Raw genomic sequence first — 27,242 nt, forward strand, 5'->3', positions numbered from 1 at the left:
AACTGATATGGCTTTGAATGATGGTCAGCTACATATATATAATTGCAACCAGGTGTCTACCTGGTTAAAGTTAACTATTAGAATTGACTTAACCAACCTAATGGTCAACATTATTCATCTCTTTCCTGACGTCTGCCACCAGCCGTAAAAGGCATCTTTTTACCTTAAAAAGCTTATAAGTAAAAATGAGTGGCAGGCTTCCCTAAAACATCTGGTATATCTTGCATCATGCCCATGGCACACAAAAATTTGTCAGTGTGACCTGCGTGGCAAACGAGTTTGAGACCGCTGCTACAGAGCATATATCTTGCAGGTCACATGTAAGCAACGGGCATTAGTGTGCCAATATCGAGCAGAAACGGAAACTGATTATTGGAACGGCTGCATACTTCATGTATAAATAACAGCTATCTTTCTTGAAATCATGCTTAATTTTGCTGTTTTCCAAGAATCCAAGTGTGTACTCCAGAGAGCAAAATACCTCTGAGTGAATGATTCAGGACCAGTACACTATGCCCAGCCATAAAAACAAATGCAGCATATACGTATTTAACCCACAGTGACATTTCAATTGTTTGTGCAGTGCACTTACAACCAAATGAGTGTGTGTAGCAAATAATCAGCACCCTGCTTGCCTTTAGGCATTTAATGCTTCTATGTTTTCCAGCTGCTTTTCACCTTTCAACACACAATTATTGTACATAAGGTATTTTGTGCAATGCAGACATGCCACGTGTTCTGCAGATGACCCTTTCTTAATTCTATGAATTAGGTCTAACAATTGCATCTGACAAGAAAAAGCCATGCAAGGACACAAAAATTAAAGGCTAATTAAATCACCTACACAATAGGCAGTGGAAGCAAATGATATAAATTTGCACCAATGGGCTTTCTCCTCTACAGTATACCTACAGCTCTTTTTTTCTTAAAGTTTTCAGTCGATAGCAAGACGAATCGATAATAAACTGCACCATGCAAATGATGGTCCATGCCTTCTTGTTCTGCTACAAATCTGCACAATGCATTTTAGCGTGTTGTTACCATGCATGCTTACAGCAATGGCATAATGGCATGCAATGGAGATTCTTTCACACACGCCAGGCATTACAGCTGCTTATACTACAACTTTATGGCACTGCTATGAAGATAATTTCAGGCCAGTCTGATACAAACCAGCTGAATCTACGAGAAACTGCAATCATGCACATGCAAAGCATACACCAACCATGCCACAACAAAAATAACAAACAAAAGATAAGGATATGTGGCCACTTGGCACTACTGTTCACTCTCTGCACACCTCATTTTGGCCATGCTCTATCATCATTTTTTTCCCATACAGCTCTAGTGAAAGACACCACTTTGCTGCACCAGCACAAGTAAAAAAAATGCACAGGCAATTCTATGATGTGATGCGACAAATCTGCGCTAGTAGTAGCGGTTGTACATTTCACTTTTACGCCGATCGCCTTTCCATTATGTCATTGAATTTGATTTTGCCACGAGCTCCTGGTGGGTGGAGGTGGGTGAAGTCCTTCTCGTGGGTGGAGGCCTTCTGAAGGGTGTGGAGACTCGTAGGTGAGAGATGCATTTTTATCGGTGGGCGCCCAGAGGTGCACCTGGAAGGTGCTGCGATGCACTAGGGGCGCTGAGGGATGGAGGCTTCATATGGACACGCAGACCACGGCTTTTTCACCGAAAGGACTGTACTGCGAACGCAGTAACATGAAAACTGATATCAAAGATCGTGAAGCTGCGTTCAACGCTTTATGAACAAGGTATGGTATGGTATCACATGGTATGTGGGGTTTAACATCCCAAAGCAGCACACGGGCTATGAGAGATGGCGTAGTCGAGGGCTCTGGATTAATTTCGACCACTTGGGGTTCTAACCATAGAGTTTCTTACTATTACCTAGAGGGAAAGCTGGCGGCGCTGCACTTCAGCCACCATGGACGCCCAAAGCATCATGGGGCGGTGAGCTACTTGTTGCGAGACAGTCGTATTTTTTTGGGAACACGGAGTGGCTTTACTGAGATGTTTCATTCTGAAAACGCTGTTTGTGTGTGCGCAGACGACTTTCGCGCGAGCGCAGTGTGCAAAAGCCATAGTAGTGAAAACTCGATGACACACGACGCCAATAAAAGGTTTTACTCTTCCGAAATGCCATTAAAAAAACCTCTTAAAGTATCTAAACAACAAAAAAATTTTTGAAAACATATTTACTTTTAAAAGTACGTCTATTAACTACGAAATATTAGTTTTTTTAGTGTTCATCACTTGACCAATAGGAGAGCTAGTCATCTCTTATTTTAGGCAAACTTTGCACTTAAATGCTTTTCTGCTCGTTTGTTGCAATCATTAGACAACCTATTGAATGTTAGGACGTTTGTAGTTATCAAACAGCTTTATTTTTCTATTATTTTTTGGCCAAAAGTTGCAGTTCCGCAACAAGTAGCTCACCGCCCCATGATGCTTTGAGCGCCCATGGTGGCTGAGGTGGTCACGTGGGGTCTCCATGCAAACTCCCATAGACGGCTTGCCAGCTTTCCCTCTAGGTAATAGTAAGAAACTCTATGGTTCTAACTGACATCACAAAGCGCAGGGGTGTGTTTGCATTTTGCCTTGAAAATTATTTTTTCTCTCCAAGGCTGGGCAGTTGCTACAAGAATCTCGTATCTGCAATGTTATCAAACATCAGCAGCCTGTATGCATTGGAAATAACAAAAATAATAAGCTAGATGATATGAACACAACATGTTATTACTCATCTCAAATACAAAATGTCTTTTAAGACAGTCTGAATTTGGAAAGCACATTCATCTGAACACAATGCAAAGCATAATCACTGCCTTGCCTCTTCCTGCCTGCTAATTTCCATGGTTCAATGAACCAGCATTTTAAAGTTTCAACTTCTAGAAATCCTCAATCTAGCAGCAAGGACACAAATTTGCCAGGAAAAAAAAAATATATATATATATACATATATGAGAGGGCCACCTTCAACATTCATCTCTTTGTCACTTTTCCCTGCCCAACACCACCAAACCTTGTTGGCAATGCTCCTCTCCTGTTCCTTTCACAAAGGATTTTGCCAAGGTAGCATTTAGTTCATCCTTGGGTACTCCCGCCCACCATCCTGAGACTCTTCTTTTGACTGATGAAAAGCAGAGACAGGTGAATTTTCAATGCTGCGAGCCTCCTGTTGTTCTTCTTCGAGTTGACTGTAGTCGCAGACTAGCTCACTCTTGTCATTATCTGGCTGCTGCTCCAACTGACAGCAAGCAGAGATAGGCTCGGCATCACTACTGTCAGGTTCTTCATCCAGTTGTTCATAGGTGCACACGGTATCAGTGTCGGGCTCCTCTTGTAGCCTACTGTAGGCAGGCTCGTCTGTATTGCGCTTGTCCGGCCGAAGGTATGCCTTGACAGGCTGTGATGCACCAAGAGCCCTGTCCACTTTGCTCGGTGTGATGTGAAAGCCTGGCTGAGCACAGGCACCACACTCGCAGTACAGCCCTGCACAGTAGATAACAGCTATGTAGCAACAGCTCAACTGCAGAAATTAACGTTTCACTACAACTCCGGCTGAATTAAACTCGGCAACTGTGGAGCCTCCTATAACAATATAATGTAAACAACTTAGTTTTCGCAAGAATTTAAGGGGAGACGTGGGTCTTGCAATGGTAAAAAAAGATGCAAAAATTTCGCATCTTTCAAAAATGGCATTTCGGGTTCAATATACTCTTGAGTAACTATCTATAAAGATTCAAGGTCTAATTCAAACTCCAGCTACTAAATTATCGATATATTCGACACCTTTCAAGCACTGAAATGGCGATTTCGGAGCAAAATGCGGCACAACTTCGTGCCCGTCACTTCCTGCAACTGCGTCCCCAATGGCCACCATCTTGTTCTTGTAAGAAAGCTGACGCTCTTCCCTACATCCTCGTATTATCCACTGTTGTGAAATTCTCTTGGAATGTCTGCATTCTGTTGTTTTCTGATGCCTCTACAGTGAGCTTGAAATGGCTGGCACGCGCACTTCAAATGCGATTTTCTCCACAATGTTTTCATTATGTTTTTATGGTGAAATTTCAATTAATCTTATACTGTTGAATTCAGAAAGAACTGAACCATGGAGCTATGCTATTTTTTTGCAGCTGAGTCAAACATGCCAAATTTTGTGAACAATAATGTCACCTAATTATATCTCATAATTAGAGTGCTTCAATGTAAGAAGAACTTGTTGTTGGGCTAGTTGGTAGTTATTCATCATTAAAATCAAAGGCGCCAAACCATACACACACACACACACACACACACACAGGAGAAGAAAGAAAGACGAGACAGAGCGCCACTCACAACTGATTTAATGTGCAGAAAGACACGTACATATATGTCACTGTCGGCGCATGCGCAAGGAAGACATTCAGCTTCGTGAAGATAAGCAGCGATCAAAAAACGCTTTTTCAGCCTTATACAGGCTTATCGATGTTTCGCTGACGCACAAGTTGCCCCTCTTTTCGATATGGAATGCTTCTATCAGTTCTCTGGCTTTTGTCACACTACTCTTTGCCAAAATCCGCACATCAGAAAAGCATGGTTCACAAGTGCGCGACGGGCAGGTTCTGATGTGCATGGGTAAATGGGGGCCATCTTTATTTTGTTCTACATTTCTTTGGTGTTCTCTGATCCGCTCATTGACACATCGCCCGATTTGTCCGATGTAGGAACTGCCGCAGGAGAGGGGAACTTGTACACAACCCCTACCGCACATTTCGTGAACGGTCGCCCATGCCTGGTACCGCAGCCACTTTCTTTTACTTTTTCTTTTCTTTTGGCTATTCGAGAGCAAAGGCTTCCGAGCTTTTGGGGAGCGGTAAAAACGAGTGGCACCCCATGCCTACTCGCAACCTTTTTCAGGTTGTGGGCCAACTTGTGCACATACGGCACGGCCACCGGTCTCACCTCTTCTCGAGGGACCTCCTCCCCTACTCCTACTACCTTCTTCTTCAACTTCCGTAGGAGGCTTTCGGCAACCTGTGTCACGACCGAACCAGGGAATCCGGCTGAAGCCAGCCTAACCAATTGATTATCAAAACTCTGTCGCATCTTGTGAACACATGACTTCCCTAGAGCAGACTCAAGGCAAAGTGAAGCAATTCCTCTTTTAACTAGTTTTGAATGCGAAGAGTCGAATGGCAGGAGCCCCTTTTTTGCACGTGGAGCATATGCCCAACACACCTGATCCATACAGAACTCAATGTTTAAATCTAAAAACTGTAAAAGATTGTTTTCAGGCAGTTCATAAGTAAAATTCAAGCCTTTACCGTGTTGTCTAAAAAGGGATAAAACACTGTTTACTGTACCAGCGAAGTTAGAGCTGCCGTCCTTAGTTAAAACAATCAAGAAATCGTCAATATATCTAAAAACTTTAAAAACATGGTTAGTAGGCAAAACCTGCAGAAGCTTTTCGTCAATTTGTGACAGAAAAATGTTGCATAAAACCGGGGCGACACATGAACCAATGCAGATACCGGCCTTCTGCAGAAAGAAGCCTTGGTCAAAAGAAATAAAAGTAGACTCTAAATAAAACTTTAACATACTTAAAAAATTATCAGTAGAAATACCAGCTGAGTTCTGAAAGGACACAGGATCATTTCTTTCAATACAGTCCCGAACAGAAGTAAATAGGGCATCATGGGGCACGGAATAAAATAAATCAACAACATCGCCTGAAAAGGCACGCCCAATCCCAGTCTGAGATTTCAGGAAATCACAAACATCTTCAGAATTCTTGGTAAAAAACGGGTCTTGTAAATCTAGCTTGCTCAAGTGCTTCAACAAGTAGAAACTAATATGCTTCTGCCACGACCCCTTTTCCGTAACTATTGTTCTGAAAGGTAAACCAACCTTGTGTGTTTTCACCGAGAAGAACATATTCAGGGCGTTATTTTGGGTTTTCTTGATTTCTTTAGCAAGGCTGGACAAGCCCAAACACTCGCACATGGATACTGCACGGTTTTTAACTTTTGTGCACTTTACAGGGACAGGCGTAAAATTCTTCTTAATCGCTTCATCTGCTTTTTTCGAGAAGTTATCATCGGACAAAACGACAAAACCACCCTCCTTATCAGCTTGAAGAAGGGTTAAAGAATTTTTGCTGAAGAATGACACGGTATTTCTGCTAAACATTTCGCTGCGTTGAGTAGGTTTCGGGTAGCCAGATTTAAGAAGGCAGTCAACACCCTCCAGTAGACATTTTTCTTGCAAAAGGTTGCGAGTAGGCATGGGGTGCCACTCGTTTTTACCGCTCCCCAAAAGCTCGGAAGCCTTTGCTCTCGAATAGCCAAAAGAAAAGAAAAAGTAAAAGAAAGTGGCTGTGGTACCAGGCATGGGCGACCATTCACGAAATGTGCGGTAGGGGTTGTGTACGAAGTTCCCCTCTCCTGCGGCAGTTCCTACATCGGACAAACCGGGCGATGTGTCAATGAGCGGATCAGAGAACACCAAAGAAATGTAGAACAAAATAAAGATGGCCCCCATTTACCCATGCACATCAGAACCTGCCCGTCGCGCACTTGTGAACCATGCTTTTCTGATGTGCGGATTTTGGCAAAGAGTAGTGTGACAAAAGCCAGAGAACTGATAGAAGCATTCCATATCGAAAAGAGGGGCAACTTGTGCGTCAGCGAAACATCGATAAACCTGTATAAGGCTGAAAAAGCGTTTTTTGATCGCTGCTTATCTTCACGAAGCTGAATGTCTTCCTTGCGCATGCGCCGACAGTGACATATATGTACGTGTCTTTCTGCACATTAAATCAGTTGTGAGTGGCGCTCTGTCTCGTCTTTCTTTCTTCTCCTGTGTGTGTGTGTGTGTGTGTGTATGGTTTGGCGCCTTTGATTTTAATGATGCTTCAATGTAATTTAACATTTTTATATGATGATGTACCTCAGTAAGAATATATATAGCATAAGCTCCAAATGGCAGGTCTTTGGCTACAGTTCCATTTCAACTGGAGCCAAAAAATGTCGAGGGAAAGTGTCTTAATGACCTTAACAAATGACCTAATTAGGTTTAGTTACAAGGGTCAGTTGAATGAAAATCATAAAAGTGTACCAAAAAAAGCAAAAAATGGCCCCAGTAGCCTGTAATTACGTAGACATGATAATAACAGTATGCCGGATGTTCACTAGGAGGCAGCATGGTGCAGATGCAGAAACACTGGTCCAGGAGCAGTATAAAAATGGCCACCCGACTATCAACTTGTACCAGGGAGGAGTAGCATTACGTTATTCAGTTTCTGTACAGAGAAGATGTGAAACCTATCAAAATTCACTGCAGAATGAAGGCGCAGTATGGAGACTCATGTTTGTCACAGACTCAAGTGTATGAATGGGCAAAGAAGTTCGCAAATGGTGTGACATCCGTAGCTGATGCTTCTCGTCTGCGCCAGGCACATCGTGTTGCGACTCCAGAGACCATTGCAGCCGTCGAAGCTGCAGTGATTTAAAAGCAACGAGTGACTATGGCAATAAATCATGCTTCATTCACATTGGAAACAGATGTGGCTTGCGGAAAGCAGCCCCTTTTACCTTCACGGTAGATAATTCTCAAATTCCTCAAGTAGAAAGTGTGCATGTTCTAGGTCTTCTACTTCATACATCTGGGACTGGGATTCCATGGCTAAATGCAACCCATAAATCAGCTCACGCTACTCTTGGTCTGATTCGACGCATAGCTATGCGCTCTGGCGGAGCGCATTTTGATACTGCCCGTCAGCTTGTGCGCGTCATCCTCCAGCCGCGGATAATGTACCAAGCCAAATTTCAATGCCTCACCCGTCGACAGTGGGACTCCCTTGAACCAATCAATTGGGAGGCTATGCGCACCTTAACTTGTCTTCCTCGCATCACACCCATACCGATTCTGCAAGAGTACACTCAACTTAATACATTACGTGAAATCATCGACCAGCGTGAGACAAACAGAGCACGCAAGATGTCGCTTCAGCTTCATCGTTTACAGACTCTTCCTCCATGGTCATACTGTCAACTCACAGACAATCGCTCCTCTGCTTCGTCGCTGATATCAGCCACGCATCTACCTTCAGGGTGCATAATATACATCGATGCATCACACACAGCACTGCAGGGAGTTACCGCAGTTTACAGTCCCTCCCATCCTCATCTTAACACCCACGCTACATATAACGCAGATACTTACACCCCCCCCTGCCTTGGAGCTTCAAGCGATACACAATGCAATTGCTTCCCTTCCACTCGTACCCACTTTCGATATTGTTCACATTTACACTGACTCCCTTGCTGCCCTTAAGCAGCTTAAGGCTATCCGGCGCACATTCCAAATTACACAATCCATTCACAAACTTTGCACAAAATACCCCTGTCTTGTGCGTATATACTGGATTCGCGGCCATGCTCACGATTCACATAATATTCATGTGGATACAATGACACACCTTGACACATCCGATATCCCGCCACCTTCCCCTCTTCCCTCAGATCCGTTCCTGTCCCATGTTTCCAAGAAACAGGCTTTGTGTCAGTGAACCTGTGCTCTAATTCCTCCGTGTTTGCACCCTCTCCCCCGTAGTCTCACTCGGGAGGAGGAGGTATCTGTGCGCCGGATTCGGGCAGGAGCAGCTCTGACTCCCTCTGTGCGTCATTGGTGGCGTGACAAACGTTTAGAAGTGACTGATAAGTGTCCCCATTGTGGTGCTGTGCCAGACCAGTGTGACGAAAAACACTTGCTGTGGACTTGCCCGGCTACAGCCTCCGTGAGACAACGCTTCCTAAGGAAGGTAGGCCTGCGATGGGACGCTGCAGGCGACTATCGCAAGTCGACACATATAATCGCTTTATCGAGAACTTTTGCCACTTTTTAAGGGGCGACCCTGGTCTTGAAAAAAAAATTTCATTAATCTAGATATAGTAATGAAATTTTCAGGCCACATGTATTTTTGTGAGCTGATTTTAGATATGTCATTTAATTTCGTGTAAAACAATTCCTTGAGCACTTGTGCAATTTTTATACAAGCATTTTGGGAGAAGTTTTGCAGAAAATTTGCTGCAGGAAACTCGCCGAAATGCATGCCATAGGGTTCTCTTGACACCAAGGATTGCAATAAGGGTGAAATTGTCTTCCTGCCTATCATAGAACTTAAGTTATAGAGTTTTGAAGTTGTCGCTTCAGAAATGAGAAGAAAAGTGAGTATTCCTGTTTCAGAAGCGACAACATCAAAACTCTATAACTCAAGTTCTACGATAGCCAGGATGATAATTTTACCCTTATTGCATTCCTTGGTGTCAAGGGAACCCAATGGCATGCATTTCAGCGAGTTTCCTGCAGCAAATTTTCTGCAAAACTTTTTCCAAAATACTTGCATAAAAATTGCACAAGTGCTCAATGAATTGTTTTACACGAAATTAAATGACATATCTAGAATCAGCGCACAAAAATACATGTGACCTGAAAATTTTATAATTGTGACTTCATTAATAAAAATTTTTTTTCAAGACCAGGGTCCCCCCTTAAGCGAGGCTTGTTTACACTCCTTCTTCTGACTTTCTCTCCCTTTCTCATTATGCCTAATGGCAAACATCTCAAAAAAAAAAAAAAAGACTATGGATGATACTGCAGCAGTTTTAAACATTAGTCATGGTTCAGCATATCATGTTGTTCATGATGTGCACAGATTTCACAAAGTGTCTGTAAGGTGGGTATCCCGGCAGCTGACAGCTGAAAGAAAACAGGGATGTATGGATGCATGTGAACAAATTCTGCGGTGCATTGATGAAGATGGTGATGCCTTCCTTGCAATAATTGTCAGTGGGGACAAAAGCTGGGTCCACTACCATCAACCAGAAATGAAGAGAGCAAGTAAGAAATGGCACCATTCCTCATCATCTTTGATGAAGAGGTATGCCACGCGGTGCACAAGTGATTGTGTCCACTCCCAAAAGAATTTTTTTTCTACGGGAATCAAGGCACTTTGCAAGCACTGGAAAACTTGCATTGAGTGTGGGGGGTTTATGTCGAAAAGTAACAGAGCTTTGTTTCATGTGTGCACAATAAATAATGAAAAAAATATATATATATTTCTAGCTGGTTTTCATTTGACTGACCCTTGTATATTCCCATCATATGGGAATCAATTGCAATATACTGAAACTATTACATTACTGTAATGAAAGAAGGAGGAAGAAATACATATACACACATATTTTTCATTACGGTATCTCTAATAATAAAAATTTTAATCTATAAGACCCGCGTCTCCCTTAAAACAGACATGAAATTTTTGCTTGCATTTTTTCTTCTTTGAAATGATGTGCTAGATATTAGTATATATGGATCATCCTGTGGTATTTTCTTACAACCATTAAATAATTTATAATTGAATTTCTTCCTGACGCTGTTTCGGTTTTAACAATCAAACAATGGCTGTAACATCAAAGGCGGCTTTAGGTTGTGTGAGACGTCAGAAAACTATATGTAATATAATATACACCTATTTTCCTTATTTTTAGTCCAATCCCAATAAAATTGTATCACTTTGCTCAGTTTTTTGTACTGATTTCAAATCTGAAATTACCTTTTCCCTAAATTGGTTGCTTCCTAAGATAATTAATTTTTAATAAGTCATTCATTAGTACCTTGGTGCAACAAAATAAGAAAAATAATGTTTAATCCATGGCTACATAGAATGGCAAGTAAAGAGGGCAACAATTAAATCAGTTTTTCTATTTTACCCTTATTAGTAATTTTACAGCACATGGAACAACAACATTCAAGGTGTCAATATCATGCATCGATAAACTTTGCAAAATTTTTGAAGAGTCATTCAATAATTGTGCTTCGATTATTGCACACACTGCACCTTCAGCTTCCCTTAGCAAACAATATGACATGTCTATCTGTCCTAGACAGTGAAATACCGACATGCTAGAATATATCCGAGAGTCCAAAATTTTCATGCCGTTAAATCATCTGCTTCTGCACAAATTCAGCTCACACGATGACCAGAATTTAATATTATGATCAAAATACAGATTTCTTTAAGGAAAAAATTGGTAGAATATTAGCTGTAGACTCCAGAAATGTCATTTTTACAAAATCGATTTTTGGGTCATTTTTTTGGTCCCAAAGACCAGTGCTTAAGCCAGCCTTCTTCAAGAGCCAAAATGGCAACAAACAACGTATCAGCAATTATATTGCAGTTTTTTTCATGCCTCACTTGACTTAAAGCCACCTTTGACATCAAAACCAGCATTCGGTAGTTGAAACCGAAATAGAAACAGCCTCAAGACACAATGCAGTTATAAATGACTTAGCAGCCATAGAAGAATACCAGGGGTTGATCCATATATACTAATGTATAACACAATTTCAAAGAAGAAAGCGCAGAAGTAAGAACTTCGTGTCTACAGACTGTTGCATCGCTCAAAGAAAATCGAAAAAAAATTCCCTCGGCCTAACCGCTTGCTTGTGTTCAGCACAAATTTCGCACAGACGTGGCATTTGGCAGTCAGTTTTGTTTTAAACTTTGGGTGGGGTACTTGCCTGATATGGTCAGAATTAATTGAAAATCTGCAATGTCTGCGGTGATGGCAGACCGATGGCGCTATCTATGCCCACCAGTGGAACGAGCACTCAACCGTTAGGGCTGCAGCAAAACACAATAGGGAGAAAGCATTTGCGTGGTTAGTTTTCAAAGTATTTTCTTGACTACGTTATCAAAATTGGGCTCAGAAAACGCTGTCTGCACGTGACTACTCCTCTCCCTGCACCTTGCATTTCTCTGCAGCCTCCCTGCATGGCAGAATGCTCTTTCACCCGCAGAGCACATGATGGTGCTACTGCATCATCGCTGCGAAAGCTTGCTGTTTTGGTTTGTCGTCAGTACAGATGATGGAGATTTCTGACTAATTTTCATCGAACCAGGCAAGTGCCTGACCCAAACGTAACATAAAACTGACTGCCAAATGCCACCTCTGTACAAAATTTGAGCCCGAAGAAGAGGGCGGCTAGGCCGAGATAATTTTTTTTCAATTTCCTCTGAGCAATATTAACAGTCAGTATAGTCCTTTAATTTTTGACATTTTTCACGAATTGCATCCCGTCCATGAAAAATTGGTCCTGTGAATAATTTGGGCACAACATCGACTCTTAACTGCACACAAAAAATGCCTACAGTAAGCACTGTGTGAGAATTTCATTGTCATCTGTGAATGTTCAGCATCACTACGGACGCCCCATTCATGCGAGTGGCAATAAAGTCCGCTCTAAGGGTCCTCAGTCTCATAAGTAGTGGAGGTGCATACTGACTTCCCTGTCCTTTTTTCGCAAACACCCCACACCCTCTCTGAACCGCCCTGCAGACAGAATTATTCTCAGTCTTGCACTATTTAGTATGCCGGCCCAAAAGCTGTCGGAGCTTATGAGAGCTTTTTGCAAGTCGAATTCTAGATTCGCCATGCGAACAAAGTAAATTTAAAAACAAAAGGATGCTTAGTTTCTCGATGCTGTGGAATTCAGAAGATATGGCCATTCAAATTACTTCCAAAAATGTCCTCTTTCAGAAACAGCAGTCAGTGCTTTTCAGTCATGGCCAGTGTCATGAAAGTGGTGCATGCTGAGCCACATTTCCCCCTTTGCAGTGTATGAAAGCTTGCATAGCTATTGGGAAGAGAAAATACAAATGGGACTGCAACCTCCATTAGCAAAATTTAGTGCCTGTGAAATATTCTTTCTTAAACCACGACATTAGCTGAATTCCCAAAATACTGAGCTTGTGAAAAAAAAGTTGTTGACAGTACACAAAGCTTTGGTATCATATTTTTTTGCACCTTTGTGTCTGGAGTAAGGTTTTTCTCCATTTTCAGCCACTTGTATGACAAAACAGGAAAAAAAATTATTCAGTAAGCCCCAAGTTGAGGTCATCAAGCTGACATTACAACTTCACTCATTTGATTAGGTCAAACATGCCTTATACTAAGACAGGGTTATGACAACTTATACCGATGTTTCACACTGTAACTGATGCCATTTTCATCAATCAACATTTCTCAATGACACTGCTTGCTTGTCTGCATTGCTACTGCATGACAAACACTTTCATTTGGAAATGATGACTATATCAATAAGAACAGTGCCACGTGAGAAGACAACACCCATGACAATACTTGCACTTTACTGCTAACATTATTACATACTAGAACACATTACAAAACCAACATTAAAAGTATGCAACAAAATTCTCAACAAACTTTTAAAAAGAGCCACCAAGAGCTAAGCAAGCACATGCCATTATAAGTCCTCAACAAAAGCAAACGTGACAATGTGGCCACGGTTCAGTGTGAACAATACATAGCCAGTCACTGCTGCTGAACAGTGGAAGCAGCTGCTGTATTATCAGAGCATTTTTCACGACAACAAGGTGGCACTTGCTCCCCAAACCATGTTCATGCTGTAGATGGGCATAACCTCATGCAGCAACACAGCACCAAAACAGGCATGGAAACAAGGCAAAGTGCATGTAATGTTGTAAGTAATCTATTTTTAATATGACAAAAACAGTGCTAATTAAACAAAACTATTGTACAATGACTGCTACTTTCTAAACTTTGATCTAATTCTACATTTTTGTGCACAATCAGGACTCTACCACTGAGACAGCACATTCGGGCCCTGAAGAAACGTGAATAAGTTCCCTGAACTTTGCCAATCACAAATGTTGCTTTCAGCCAATGTCATTAACTTCTGCCATGTGACAGCAAATTAATGGCAATAAATTTGTCATGTGACAGCTGTATTAGTCTGAAATGTTTGTGACTTTTATATTTACTCGAACTGAACCTGCCCACATTCAATGTAACAATGTTACAGATAATTCCAGGCAGCCTTTCTTTAGACAAATATTTTTTGCAAAGCAGTAAATACTGCAGTGGAGTTTGCTTCGCTGAAAATAAATTAAAAAATATTTGCATGCACTCACCCGACCAATTGTAGTTCCCCAGTTTTCCGTGACAATTTGGGCACGTTAACTGCATTGGGGATAGAGAGGCAGTAAATAAACAAACAGCAGACATGGAAGCCTGTTTCGATCCAACATGCACATGATTACCATGGCTACTGGCTATGAGACTGACCTACAGTTGGCAGCAGCGTTGCTCCGTTAAGGGGGGACGAGGGTCTTAAAACTGACCTTTTTATTTGTGGCTAGAATCTTATGAAATTTTGAACACAGATGTGTTTTTCTCTTCTGATTTCAAAAATGTAGCCATAATTGAGCTGGTGGTCTTACATCAAAAGTTATCTTGAATTCTAGAGAGTAATTAGGTAATTTCTTACACAGCTTTAATGAACTTTCTCATTGCATTTTGTTGCTTTTAATTGAATGAATTAATAGCCAGCAAATTCCCATACCCGATGACATTCTTACTTTTTTTGTATAGGCCACGTATAAATAGCAATTTACAATTAGCTTAACGAGTTGCAGTGTAAAATACTGCAACCTTTTGCTCTCAACATAGTACATCAGGATGACATGCCTTTAGAGAAAAACGAAGAATGTCACCGGGTATGGGAACTCTCTTGCTATCAATTCATGTAAATAAGAGCAACAAAATGCAATGAGAAAGTTCATTAAAGCTGCGTAAGAAATTACCTAATCACATTTTAGACTTTGTAAGATCTAAGGCCACCAGCTCAATTATGATTACATATTTGGAACCAGAAGAGAAAAACACATCTGTGTGCAGAATTTCATGAGATTCTAGCCATAAATAGAAAAGTTAAGCTTTAAGACCCTCGTCCCCCCTTAATGTGGATAGGTAGCTGGCTGCTCACATAGACACGTATGCAGTAAAGGTTCACTCGGAACATTACATCAGATTTTTGCAGGAAAAAGCACACTCTCTGCACTGACTGAGTAATGATCAGTTTGACAACGTTCCACTTTTGCATAAGAAGCGAAAAATGGCATGTAAAAACAGGCATGGGCTGTTGGGCAACATGAGAATGGCACGCAGTAGCACAACCTCTGTTTTGTCACTTGCTCAGTGTTTCTGCAAGTGAAAGCACTACACTGTGCTTACAGGCCTACCAATTTTGTTGCATTACACTTCATGGTGGTACAATTTTTGTTCATTTAATTTAAATTTAATATCTGCACTTTGATCCCCTATAAGGAATGGAGAGAATACACTTGGGAAGACTGACTAGTATCATCAAATTCAGTCTTATCAATTCCTAATGATGCAATTTGTAAGTTAGTAATTACAGCTGGATTAGTTTGATGGACTAATTTTTATGTGGTAGTAAAAGTGAAATGACATAGCGCACTTGCCAGTAGTGTAGGCTTCTTATTTATGATTTCACACATTTATGGTGGTGACAGTTAGAGGCAGAGGATGGAGCGATGGAAAAGCAAAGGTAGCATTCTTCAATAGTTGTTGCTGTATTAGTTTATTTCAGGGGCTTTAGCATCACACATTAAGTGCATTATCTGTGGGTTTTATTGCATTAGTTTGCTTAAAAGATAAATAATGGCTACAATGACAGCGACGAAGTTACACCACCCAGACTGAATAGATTGAAACAAACCGGTTGTAACAAGTATACCTACGAGCGTCATGTAGATGGGCGGTCCTTAAAACTTCTTCCTTAAATCACAATCTGCATATGCTACTCTGATGGCGTATGAATGCAGTGAGCCACGAAACTGTGGGACCCCAAAGACTCCTATGCCCGTATTATTATCAGATAACTTACCTGTGCCAACCTGCTTTTTGTGACATTCACAGAACAGCTAAGTGAGTTAAAGTCTTTCCCATAGGCAAACTGCCTGAAAACTATTGTATCTGTTGCCTTCGTATGCCCCCGACTAATAAAGCCATGATTTTTTGTCAAGCTAGCTCTGCCATGCAAGAACAAAAGCAAGATCGTTAGGTGCGTGTGTTATTCAGTGCACCTGTGCTTACAACTGTGTCACTCATGCTGCTCATATTTTTCTCTTAGTTTTTATAAGCTGGAAAGAATGAGCTTACTGGGAGGGAGCATGTAGCAAAAGGCAACATTATTAGATTGATTAAGGCACATATCTAGCTTTGGCTATGTAAATTTACTTAAATAACAGTTTAGTGTAGGGGATAATTCCTTTCATTTATTATGACTGTGTATTGTACTCCGAAATAGGGAACACCACAGATCAGGAGCTGCTGAATGATGCTTTGACATAAGTCGTGGCCTGGTGCAAAGCTTGGCAAATGTCGATTAGCTTTCAGAAAAACTGTTTTTGTGTCTATCACATGCAAGAAGCATAAATAAAGTTTCCATATGCTACTAATAACATACTGCTCTCTGAATTAACACATTATAAGTATCTCGGACTCTTGATCACTAATTACCTCACTTGGACTAAGCACATAGACTATGTAATAGCTAACATTAATTGCAAGTTGTTCTTTTTGAGGAGAGCTGTAAGACTTTCTACTCCTTCAGTCCGCCTACTCACATACAAAACTGTAACTCTGCCGATACTAGACTATGCATGTGTTATTTGGGGCTCTTTCACTAAAACTTAACCTAACAAGATAGAAATAGTGCAAAGAAAAGCAGCTTACTTCATTTATAATAGATTTGGATGTAATGTCAGTGAAAGAACTCTTAACAAAAGCGGACTTGCCACCATTAACGCAAATAAACCATGCATCACGACTAAAGTTCCTCTTTCAACTTATTAATGGCCACTATAAGACAGATTTCATGGGAATAATTTCTTTTTCATCTGGTCACACCACTAAGCAAAGACATAGCCACATATTAGCCCCATTTACAACGTGTAATAACTGTTTTAAGTATTCTTTCTTTCCACGAACAGTAATTTAATAGAATTTCCTAACCAATGACCAAGTTTCAAAATCATCTTTGTTTTCAGTATTGTTTAAAAATGTGTTGCCTATGCTTAATTTACAAAATGTTCAAGCTGCGTTAATCTGATTTGTCCTTGTGTTCATTGTCTGTGTTATTATGTTGTGTTTACTTATCTGTATCCCACCCTGCTAAAATCCCCAGTGGGGATTGCAGTATGTGCAAATAAATAAAAATAAAAACAAATAAATAATAACATCCAGACACCATGTGAATGGGTAGCGTCATTATATTTTTCTTCTGAGCAATCGTTCAGCCACCGAGTGCTAGGATGTGTCAAATCCCAAGGACTGAGGAAAAATAACTGATGAGGGCATGTAATTGCTGGCTGACTGCAACAAGTTATAATAAGTCCAGCAGAGACGGGGTCATTTGATTTAACATGGCATTTAATGCCATCATCAACATATCTGAAGTGCCACTCCACAAAGAAACAGAAATGCTGAAGACCGATATTAATTTCATCAGAAGCAGCAGACAAAAAAATATAATCGCACTAGGACTGCAAAACAAAGTCCGGTCGCCTGTGATGCATACTGTGCACATGCACATATAATGTGTTGGCTAGCAGACAATGCCAGCAGTGGTCCACACTAAGCACAGTCCCTCATTCTCTGTCAGGTGGTGACTCTGCTCTATCTTAGGGCCATTATGGCACATGCTGTGGTAAGGTATACATTGAGGAGCATTGTGACGCTTAAAAAGCTACTTCAGTTCAGACAGTATATCTGATGTAACCAAAAATAGTGCGAAAAGCAAACATGGTGTACATGGCTCTGTGAAAGCCACTATGATGGCTTAGCCAAGCAGCACACATCACAGCAGCAACTGCACATTAATGGAACATGTTAATAGGGTATTTCAATAGCTTAGAATACTAGTGCTGAGGCTTAAAGCTGCCATTCTCAACCATTATTGCATGACCATCCCCTTGTGCACTGGCAAAACTGATGGCACATGCCAATGGGCAAGGCTGAGGTGACATGATGAATTCAAAGGTAATGCAACAAAGAGAACTAAAACTTTTTTTTTACTGTCTTAAGAAAGAATGAAACAAAATCTAATCAAGCTTGCATCACTTCGCATTGTGAGTCCGTCAACCGCTGAGCAATGTTACACAACAAAACAATTTCTAAATTGCATTATTAAAACTGAATTCGTCATCTAGCCAACTTGAGTTGGCACAGATGTTTACAAGTCATGACCTTGCATATCAATATGGTTACATTTTCAGTATGAGCAGGGAGACCGAAAAAATCCTGTCATGTTACACCATTTTTTTTTCACACCAAGGAGTCTACAAATCATTGACTTGTCAGTGAGCATACCGTGTTTTCCGGACTATAGTCCACACCCAGTTTTTAGTTTACAGGGGCAGATTTCGGCCTAAAATAAAAAGTTTTTGCTTAGGCAGTCCGCAAAGACAAATTTCGCCTGAGAATAAGTATTTCGCCTGAGAATAAGTATTTCACCTGAGAATGTTTTTTTAGGTTGTCCGCAAGCAGTACACAATCGGTTCCAGCCTTCCAATGCCACTCTTCCAACTCACTTTGACCCACTGTCGTGTGCTGTTGAACACTAAGACGATCCCTCTTCATAAGCCTGGCGCACCATGACAGACCACCCTTGAATTCCAGGATACCCTTTTCAGGAGCCACTGTGCAAGCATCCAGTCTTACTTTCTCTGCTGATACCGAATTCTGCGCTTCCCGCAGCTGTCCTACCTACGCTACAAGCTTTTCTGCAAGGTTTGGCCATGCTGGTGTCCTCCACTGCCATGTTTTTTTTTGCGCAAGCATTGCCCTCAGATGTTTTAGGAGAGTAGCCCATATCGCGGTCTTTTTTTTTTTCATCGATGTCAAATTCTTTTGGCACTGCTCAATTCGACTGTCTCAATTCAATTGCTTGGCCCACACGACTACACTGAAGGCTACCGTGAAGGCTGTTTGTTTTTTTGGAGCCATCGCAACCATTCTTCAACAAGGGCTGTGCAGTCCCTGGCGTTATTCATGGAGGCTTTTGTATGCGTTCACAAATGCATGCAATGAAAATCAGCCACCGCAAGCAGCATTCTCTAGCACATCGAAGCTGATTGCATATTGAAGCTGATTTCGCTATCTCATTTCGCATGGTGAAATGTTACAGACACAACTGGACCACATTTCTTGTTTCACTTCGACAGACATGCTAGCTGCTTCAGCTCTGACAAGCGATCTTAAAAAATTAAATCAAGTATAGTCCACACACATAAATAGTCCGCACCACACGAAATCTGAGCTTTTAAACATGTATAGTCCGCAGATAATAGTCCGGAAAATACGGTACTTGTCTGTAGTCTGGCAGAACTATAAGCGTCACCAGACATTGAGCAGCAACAGCAGAAGTTCACAATTACAAAGATGTGAGCAAGCACCACTCTGGTTACCTCATTATTATAATAAAGAGGTCGCTTTATACTCATGTAAATGGGGCAATAATGAGAATATAAACTGTAATAAAAGCATTTATGATGATAAATCGAAGAGTTACACAACCAAGTAAGCAGCAAAAGCTACAATGAGATGCTAGACATTTCTTTTCTGCGCAAATGCTCATTCTGTCCACCACGCTCCTGTGTTAATGCAACCATCACAAGTGGGAATGTGGCAACAAACAAGGGGTCAATTATTGCACTGCTGCAGCCGGTGTAAAGCAAAACCTTTTTGTGCAGCCTCCTAAGTAACAAAAGCTGTGTTAACTATGTTAATAAAGCTCTCACTCATGTTTTGAAAGAAAGGTAATATGAGCTCACCCTGCCTTGAAGTGCCTTTGCTTGATTGAAGAGCCAGGCTGTGGGTTCTACAAAGATACTTGTGTTACAAAGCCTTTCCTCAGGCTCCTTCCAGCGAGTATCCCACCAAGCAATACTGTAGCCTGGAGAGTGGGGCACGATCTTGGATGTGAAGCAGAGAGTAAACCTGCAGCAGTAACAGCTCACGTGGTTCAAACTGCATACAGGCTGTGGCCAGATTCATCAAAAGGATCGCACACTCCTAAGAAAACATAAAAAACCAGACAGAAAGTGTACACAACTAGTATCGTTCTTCTCAAAAGGCTTCTAGGGGCAATTACAACCCTCTTTTTAAATTCTGCACAGTTGGGTACCACCGTGTGGTAGACAACAAGAGGGACACGTGGCAAGCCACCACACCTCGCTTCCGTCTGTATATGTCCAGGGAGTGAGCTTTTCCCTTTCATGCAATGGGCAGTATTACATAAACTCTTTTCATGAATCACTAGCATCAAGGCATGCAAGAAATTTCAACATCAGTGGCGTAGCCAGAAATTTTGTTCGGGGGGGGGGGGCTCATGTTGCAGCGCGGCCTCCTCACAGAATTTGTGGAGGGATCAAATGCAGGAATAATAACTGCATTGCCATTGACAATGCCATTGCGTATTAGATAACGCTACGCACTGTCTAGACAAGTGAAATATGTATTTTTTTAAATAAAAGAATGTATTCGTATGTCTTAAAAATCATGGCAGACATAACTGATACCAAAAATGCTTCCACGTTTTTGCATATTTCATAAGTAAAGAAAATGTCACGTGAAGTCTAGAACTATATCAGTCCGAAACCAGCAAAGCAGTGCATGCCGCTGATATTAAAAACGTAAAGGCCATGAAATTTCCAAGTAGAGGACAAATATTTTAATGAATCTTTGTCGTTCAAGAACCTTTACATTTTTGTACATATGCAACGGCCAGGAAAAAATCTCAATGGCGCTGTCCTTCGTTCCGGTGTACTGCGCAGCAGCAGCTGTCACCGGTCATGTATTGCGAGTAATTGCACCGAAAATTTAGACGAAACAATGGGCACATATATAAATGAGGTGTTCTGCAAAATATGCATTAGAAGTTCGAAGATAAAATGGAGTATTAGAAATGCGAAGAAACAACTTGATAAAGGGCAAAAATGTATCAATGGAAACAAAGTCACTGTATGTATACACAGAACCGCACAACAAGATATTTAAATACACCTGTGTCTCCATTAAATCTACGTATCTAAGCAAAAGTCACTCTATAATGCGTCAAACAAGGCAAACAAATATCTTGCACAATCACAGATAGTAAACTTAGAAAGACAGACAATCCAGGCAAGAACAAAACTATGATAGCAGAACACAAAAAAAAAAAAAACTGGCAGGTTGCCCATGACCTGGTGGGCAGCCCGTCAGAAAGTAGGGTTCAGACAAGACTAAATGTTGGGAACAGCCACTATAAGTACTAGTGCAATAAAAAGAAAAGGCCGCAGGGGAGGCTGGAACAGGACATGCTGTGAAGTCTCACTCATAATGATACGGTATGGTACAGTATGGTATACTATAGTACAGTCACAATGGCACTGACCTACACTTCTTGCATCTGAGGCATTCACCACTGGATTTGTCCTCATCAGTCCAGAAGCTCTTCACTTCACATGGCACAGCATAAAATGAGCCAGCTGCAATGAAAAATTTTCAAGTAACAGAAAACACTTTTGACAGAAACTGCTCATTTAATGTCTGGGCGAGCACACCTATATGATGAGTTTGTATGGTGCAAGGGTAGCTTTGGCCAAAGAGTGCCATGGCACAAGGTATTTTTTTCGATTACACAAGGTGGGGTGATAGACCCATTTTCCAAGCGTTTCACCCAAGAGAAGCCGAGCACCAGGCCAGGAGAAAGCTTGTATTATCGGTATTGTATTACTGGTATTGGTATTATATTACCAGAGGGTACCCGGTGGTACTGGGGATCAAACCCCATACCTTCTGCACACAAGGCGGATGCTCAAATGACTAGGCTACCGTTGCAGCCACATTTATGACATAATTACAAACAATATTTGCAGCAGCCAGAACCAGTCTCATTTCTGTGGGCAGTCATCAGCCAAGCTTGGCAAGTCAAATGTACAGGGTCAATTAAAAAAAAAGAAAGGGGAATGCCAGAATGGTAATGGCCTCCAAGCATTCTTTAGCACCTAAAAATCAGCCCCCCCCCCCCCCCCCCCCCCCCCAAATTTACATCTTGATTTAGTGGTTACAAAATGTTGTAAACACGCTCTGCAAACAAATGAAACTATATATTTAGCACCTTATAGCCACTTGGATGTCTATGCATTGCTTCACTACAATTGTTCAAGAAACTACTGAACAAGAACTAATGACCTGCTGCACTAGCCAGGCTTAGATGAAAAAAGCCCAAGCCTACACTGCCCGAGACACAAAATGAGGTTAACACGACAATAATACGTTGTTTTATCACTGCCTCATTTCGCAAGACAATGTACAAATAAGCACAGTGGCAGCATGATCACAAGAAACTATGCAAAAGTAACAATGTTCAACAGTGTTCACAGCACAGGCAACATAAAACCCACCTCTTTTTGCCAAATGAGAAAGCCTCTCTAAGACAAAAAGTCTGAATTGAAGGTCCGCTTTGTCAACCTTGTAGCCCATTTTTTGGAAAAGCTTGAGCTGGGCAACAAAGCCTGCATTTGGCCTGTCACAGAAAATAAAAGCAAAAGGTATAATTACACAACTAGGAAATGGGGTCCAGAAACATCTAAACTGTGTGCTAATTATGCACAATCATAATAAAAGCAAGCTATTCTCATAACAATAAAGCCCTTTGGAGAATAAGAAGGGAACCATACTAAGTTCCGGGCTGATATTGACATTCACACTACTGCAAAACTTTCTTCACTCCTTCTGCACGAAACATTCTTATGAACGCACTCTGTCAGTGCAGGTTAAAGAACCCCAGGTGGTGGAAATTTCCTGAGCCCTCCACTGCAGCGTCCCTCATAGCCTGAGCCACTTTGGGATGTTAAACCCCAAGAAACCATAAACCATGAATGTACTCTATTGCACACTTTGATTGCTAGATTTGGCACTAGAGGGCTCCAACTGTACTTGACTCGACAACAAAGTATCAAAGGCCCAAGACAGCCTGTCTATCTATGGGTCTAGGCTGGATTCAAGCCCAGGTTCAGGCTGGATTCAAGCTCGAGCCAAGTCCAGGCCCAAAGACTAAAAGTCAGAATTTTTAGCCTGGCCTGGGCTTTCGGATGAGCCAATGTGGCACTCTAATGTGCAGCTGAACATCCTGAAGTTGTATGGCTACATCTAAAGCACATGCTTGTGGTGTTGCAGCACCTAAGGTACTTTTTGCAGTCATCCGCACACTTTTTTCTGCATCCGGTTGTGGTGTGCTTCTTTCCTCGCATCTAGGAGCTTGTTCAAATCAGCAGTACCAGCTTTCTTTTACATATGAACAGTTATTCTGACAGTACTAATACTCCAGAGTGTTACTTGCCTAGCTTATACTGAGCAAGGAGTATTGTTATGACTTCAACCATGCACTGCTCTTTGTGTTAGAGGGGGTTATAGCCCTCCAGTTTCTTGATGGATAAGAAGATTAGCGCCTTTAGTAAAAATTGGGGAAAAACAGCGTTCAGCAGCTGGCATATGTAGCTCACTGCTATGCAAGGTCTGTCCATCAAGCAAACACTCGATACAGGCTTTTTTCCTCCAAACCTCCCTTTTGGCGACCCCTGCAAAGCACCTGTATGTTGCTGCAAAGCCCACTTACTAAAGCTAGTATCAAGCCAATGACTATTATAAAAAAAAATAACAGTACACAGCAGTGAGCGCATCAAGGAGGAAGGATACATGTCATGAACGCCTGGCGGCTATATCTTTATAATGTCCTTTCCATACATGCTATGCATTACTGCGGGGCACTAATTTGCCATGAAAACACCAAAGTGTGCATTAAAGGTAATTTTTCATCTGCTAGTATTCTGAACTTTCTTGACTAAAGAGCACGTGTTTACATAAAATTTCCAGAATTCCTTTTGCATTTACCTCCACATAACTTGAAAAACAAGAACTAAAAAAAAAATGGCAGAATTTCAAAACCTCTTGCACAGCCGCTTTAGTGCTTACTGCCTATGGTCCCTTTGCAAAAATCTGGAAGTCAGCTTCTCTGCACAGTGAAGTCTCTTTCCATGTTGGCTAAACCTGTACTGGAGGCAGATAATGGCTGCAGTGCTAGATTTTTACTGCCACAGTATTGCAAAGGTAGGGTGAAACGCAGCTATGCCAATTTGAAATAGAAGTCTTCTGTGTTCCACCCAACCTCTGCTCTTAGGATGGGCCACGCCGCCATAGTAAAAGGGTTTTTGCTATGCAGGAAAGCTGACTCACGGAGAGTTTTGCAAAGGGTCTATTACTACACCAGGCAATTCATAAGGTTACCTTGCAGGCAGTGCAATGCCGCATGTATCCAGATTCCCAACGGCAAAAAAAAAGGTAATGAAGGGTATTATCATATGACTGCAACAAAATGTCACATGGACATTCTCATTGCTTCTTCTCTGCACCTTACAGCATACACCACCACTTCACTAGCAAGCCTACAACAAGTTTTCATAATTTTGTTCCTTGAACTTCCTGTACAGCATTACAGCACTCACTGCAATGCTGTGCAGGGGCCACCTCTACAGTCTCACGGTGCATGCACACTCGCTGGTTCAAAAATGCAGACTATGCATTCATCACGCTGTGCTGTCAGCTACAAATGATGACACTGCACTTGCTAATAATGATGCAGTGATGAAAGTGTTTCCCATTTTAATGTAGTCAGTGCACAGGTGACTGATAGAACTGGAACATGTTTGCAAGCTGAATATTTATCAAGTACAATTAAGCAGGCTTACTACTGCACACCAAATCTCTTTAGTCTATAATGGCCTCCAGATTAGCTTCCACGTCATATTTTTTGCCAAGCACCGCAGCAGAGGCCCGGCAACACTCTTTGTTAGCGCTGCCATTTCCTTGCCTCCGAGACTTCCTCACTCCTCTATCTCTCTCCCCTTCGATGATGCTTTCAATGTTCTTGGCCTCTACTCCACCTACGGGGACCATGAAGCTCGACTGGGGTGGAATGCTCACTTCTACATCGAGGATACTCAGGGCCATGGCACGCTAGAATGCTGGAAGCTACATGGGCAGCACAAAAAGAATGACAATGTGCATTGTCACCAGCCAACCAGGTAATAACATGATGCATCTTTTTTACTGTCCTTCTTGACAGAACACTCAAGGAGATACTTTTGATCTCCTTTCATATGATAAAAGCAGCCAATGATGGCATTTTATTTCAGTATGCAGGCAGGTCATCGTGATGCCTGCCTGAGTCACAAAATGTACCAACAGACTGATAGAAACAAAAGAATGAACCAATAGTTGAGAGTGTTGCAAGACCTTTTTAAGTACTACAGCAATAAATGCAACAATGACAATCAATCAATCAATCTTTATTTTGCCGGAACAAAAGGCAGAGGACACCAGAAGAAAAAGCTCTGATGAGTTTGACCGGCTTCTGGGCCCAATGTAAATGGCACAATTGCAAGACAGAAAACATGGCTATTCATGGCAGATGACACAGCATGGGTACCACAGTACTTATTCATTTCAACTGGGATGTGTACCATAAAAAGTGCAAGCAATGCACTACACTGACTCCTCATGAACACCTGAAACTCTGCATGGACTGGTGTATGGCAGACAATGCACAGAAGTCAAGGGGACCTACTGTGCTTGAGAAAGCTGCTAGCTAAGTACTCTATACTGCACCTCCAGGTCAGCTGTCATGGCAGAGGTGCATGCACATACACACAAATGCCACATGAATGAACACAAAGTCATGTTGTAACAACCCATGCCATTTTTTTTGGAGGAAAGTCCATGCTACCACTGTTACACTAGTTGTCTTGCTACCATATTTGTTGTGTGTTAATTGCCTGCAATGAAGGGCAGCAGCACATATATTCAGTAACCTTAATGAATGAAACATAATGCCAGGAGCATGTTGCCGTAGGTGTTCCTTGCAATATGTGAAGATAAGCTGTGCAACCTTTCACTTGACTCTTTCAAATGGAAGGTATGACAGTGCATGGCCAATCACATGTTAATGAGTGCTCTATATGCATGCATGCTTCACAGCACCGTGGAGAGTACTGATGGCCATGCATTTCCTCCAATGTGTTTCATACATTCAGCAATTGCTTGTTCTTTTAGGTAAGCATAACCTGTCGCGCAAAAATTATGAACAAAAATAAGCTGCAATGTGGCAGCATGCAGCAGACAGTGCTTAACCCCATTTTACAGTACACAGGCGTTGTCTAGTTAATTAAACAATTAAACCTGCTAGCGCGCAGAGAAAGCAAAATTACCATGTTGTCCAATCACAGAAAGCCTAAGCGGGACATAAGATCAGTTCATTTGTCATCATCACATACCCAATGCAGGAGCGCCTTTCCTTCAACTTGTGCAGCGCCTCAGTAAAATCTAAGGCATATTTCCGCATGAGGTGAGCGGCCACCAGCGTAGCGCTCCTCGAGACACCGAAGCGACTGGAACAAGTACAAATGGCAGTTACGCCGCTTCCATGAAGCAAGCGCGCATTTAATGAAACAAGCCTCAAAGGCCAACTCACCAGTGCACAAGGCATGCGCCAGTTTGCTGCCCTTTTTCAATGAAATCACAGGCCTCATTGAAGCGGCTGAGCAAGTCTTCCTCGGCCCGGTCTTCGGCGTAAAGGTACAAGCAGACGACATTTCCCTCGAAATCTACCCGATACGTGTCGACCGTGAGAACATGCGTGATGCCAAAGCCCTGAATAAGGTCTTCGTCTTCCGCCGCATCACGACCACCGAGGTAGAGGCCGTCTTCTACCAGACTGCACAGGGGTATGGTTTTCGGGCACGCAGAATTATCTGGGGGTTCAATTGAACTCTGGCTGCAATCACCAGCCCGAGTATCGGAACTCATGCCTCAGCAGCCGTCAGGTGCCTACGCTGGAGACATAAATGTGGCTAAGTTTTTTTTGTTCTGGATCAGCAAGGTAGCGATACAGCTTGACAAAGGCGAGAAATATGCGTCCCCGTAACTACTGTGCGCGAACATCAGGCATGGAAAATGGAATGTGAAAACAATAAACATATTGCTGGACGACCTGTCAAAACAATAACCACGGCGATCAGCTTCTGGTGCTTGCCGCCAGAGGCGTTAGCTACGGTTGGCTGATCGGTGATGATAACGACAATAACGCTCTACGCGATAATTTGCCTACGCTCAGTAAATAATTTATCGCGAAATCCTTCTCCTCTGAACTTTCTGCTTCGGTTTCAGCCACCGAACGATGGTTTCAGCTTCACAAGTAGCTACCGACTGTTGCGTAAATCAGAG

General features: G+C 41.9%; 1 protein-coding gene across 3 annotated transcripts; it reads right to left on the minus strand.

Moving 5' to 3' along the window:
* Positions 1-2,584: 2,584 nt before the first annotated feature.
* Positions 2,585-27,165, minus strand: LOC149351898 (dual specificity protein phosphatase 12-like). Of its 3 annotated transcripts, XM_089581162.1 has the most exons (7): positions 26,491-27,162; positions 26,294-26,407; positions 22,367-22,488; positions 21,355-21,448; positions 19,754-19,919; positions 14,027-14,075; positions 2,585-3,519 (listed from the first exon to the last, which is right to left on the minus strand). In XM_089581162.1, exons 1-7 carry the CDS (start codon positions 26,823-26,825, stop codon positions 3,107-3,109), a joined length of 1,293 nt encoding a protein of 430 aa, XP_089437288.1. In that variant the 5' UTR covers positions 26,826-27,162; the 3' UTR covers positions 2,585-3,106. The 3 variants fall into 3 exon arrangements, with proteins under 3 accessions (XP_089437288.1, XP_089437289.1, XP_089437290.1); XM_089581163.1 differs by lacking the exon at positions 26,294-26,407 and having other exon boundaries at positions 26,491-27,165; XM_089581164.1 differs by lacking the exon at positions 14,027-14,075 and having other exon boundaries at positions 26,491-27,164.
* Positions 27,166-27,242: the final 77 nt, after the last annotated feature.

The sequence above is a fragment of the Amblyomma mixtum genome, chromosome 3 (genome assembly GCF_055824585.1).
Source record: "Amblyomma mixtum isolate Tamu chromosome 3, ASM5582458v1, whole genome shotgun sequence".
Lineage (NCBI taxonomy): Eukaryota > Metazoa > Arthropoda > Arachnida > Ixodida > Ixodidae > Amblyomma > Amblyomma mixtum.

Excerpts from the sequence above, each read along its gene's own strand:
- LOC149351898 (XM_089581162.1), bottom strand. The coding sequence starts at position 26,825 with ATGAGTTCCGATACTCGGGCTGGTGATTGCAGCCAGAGTTCAATTGAA. Across the intron at positions 26,408-26,490 it reads GGCGCATGCCTTGTGCACTG|TCGCTTCGGTGTCTCGAGGA; the intron begins GTGAGTTGGCCT and ends TACTTGTTCCAG. Across the intron at positions 3,520-14,026 it reads GGGGAACTACAATTGGTCGG|GGCTGTACTGCGAGTGTGGT; the intron begins GTGAGTGCATGC and ends TCTACTGTGCAG.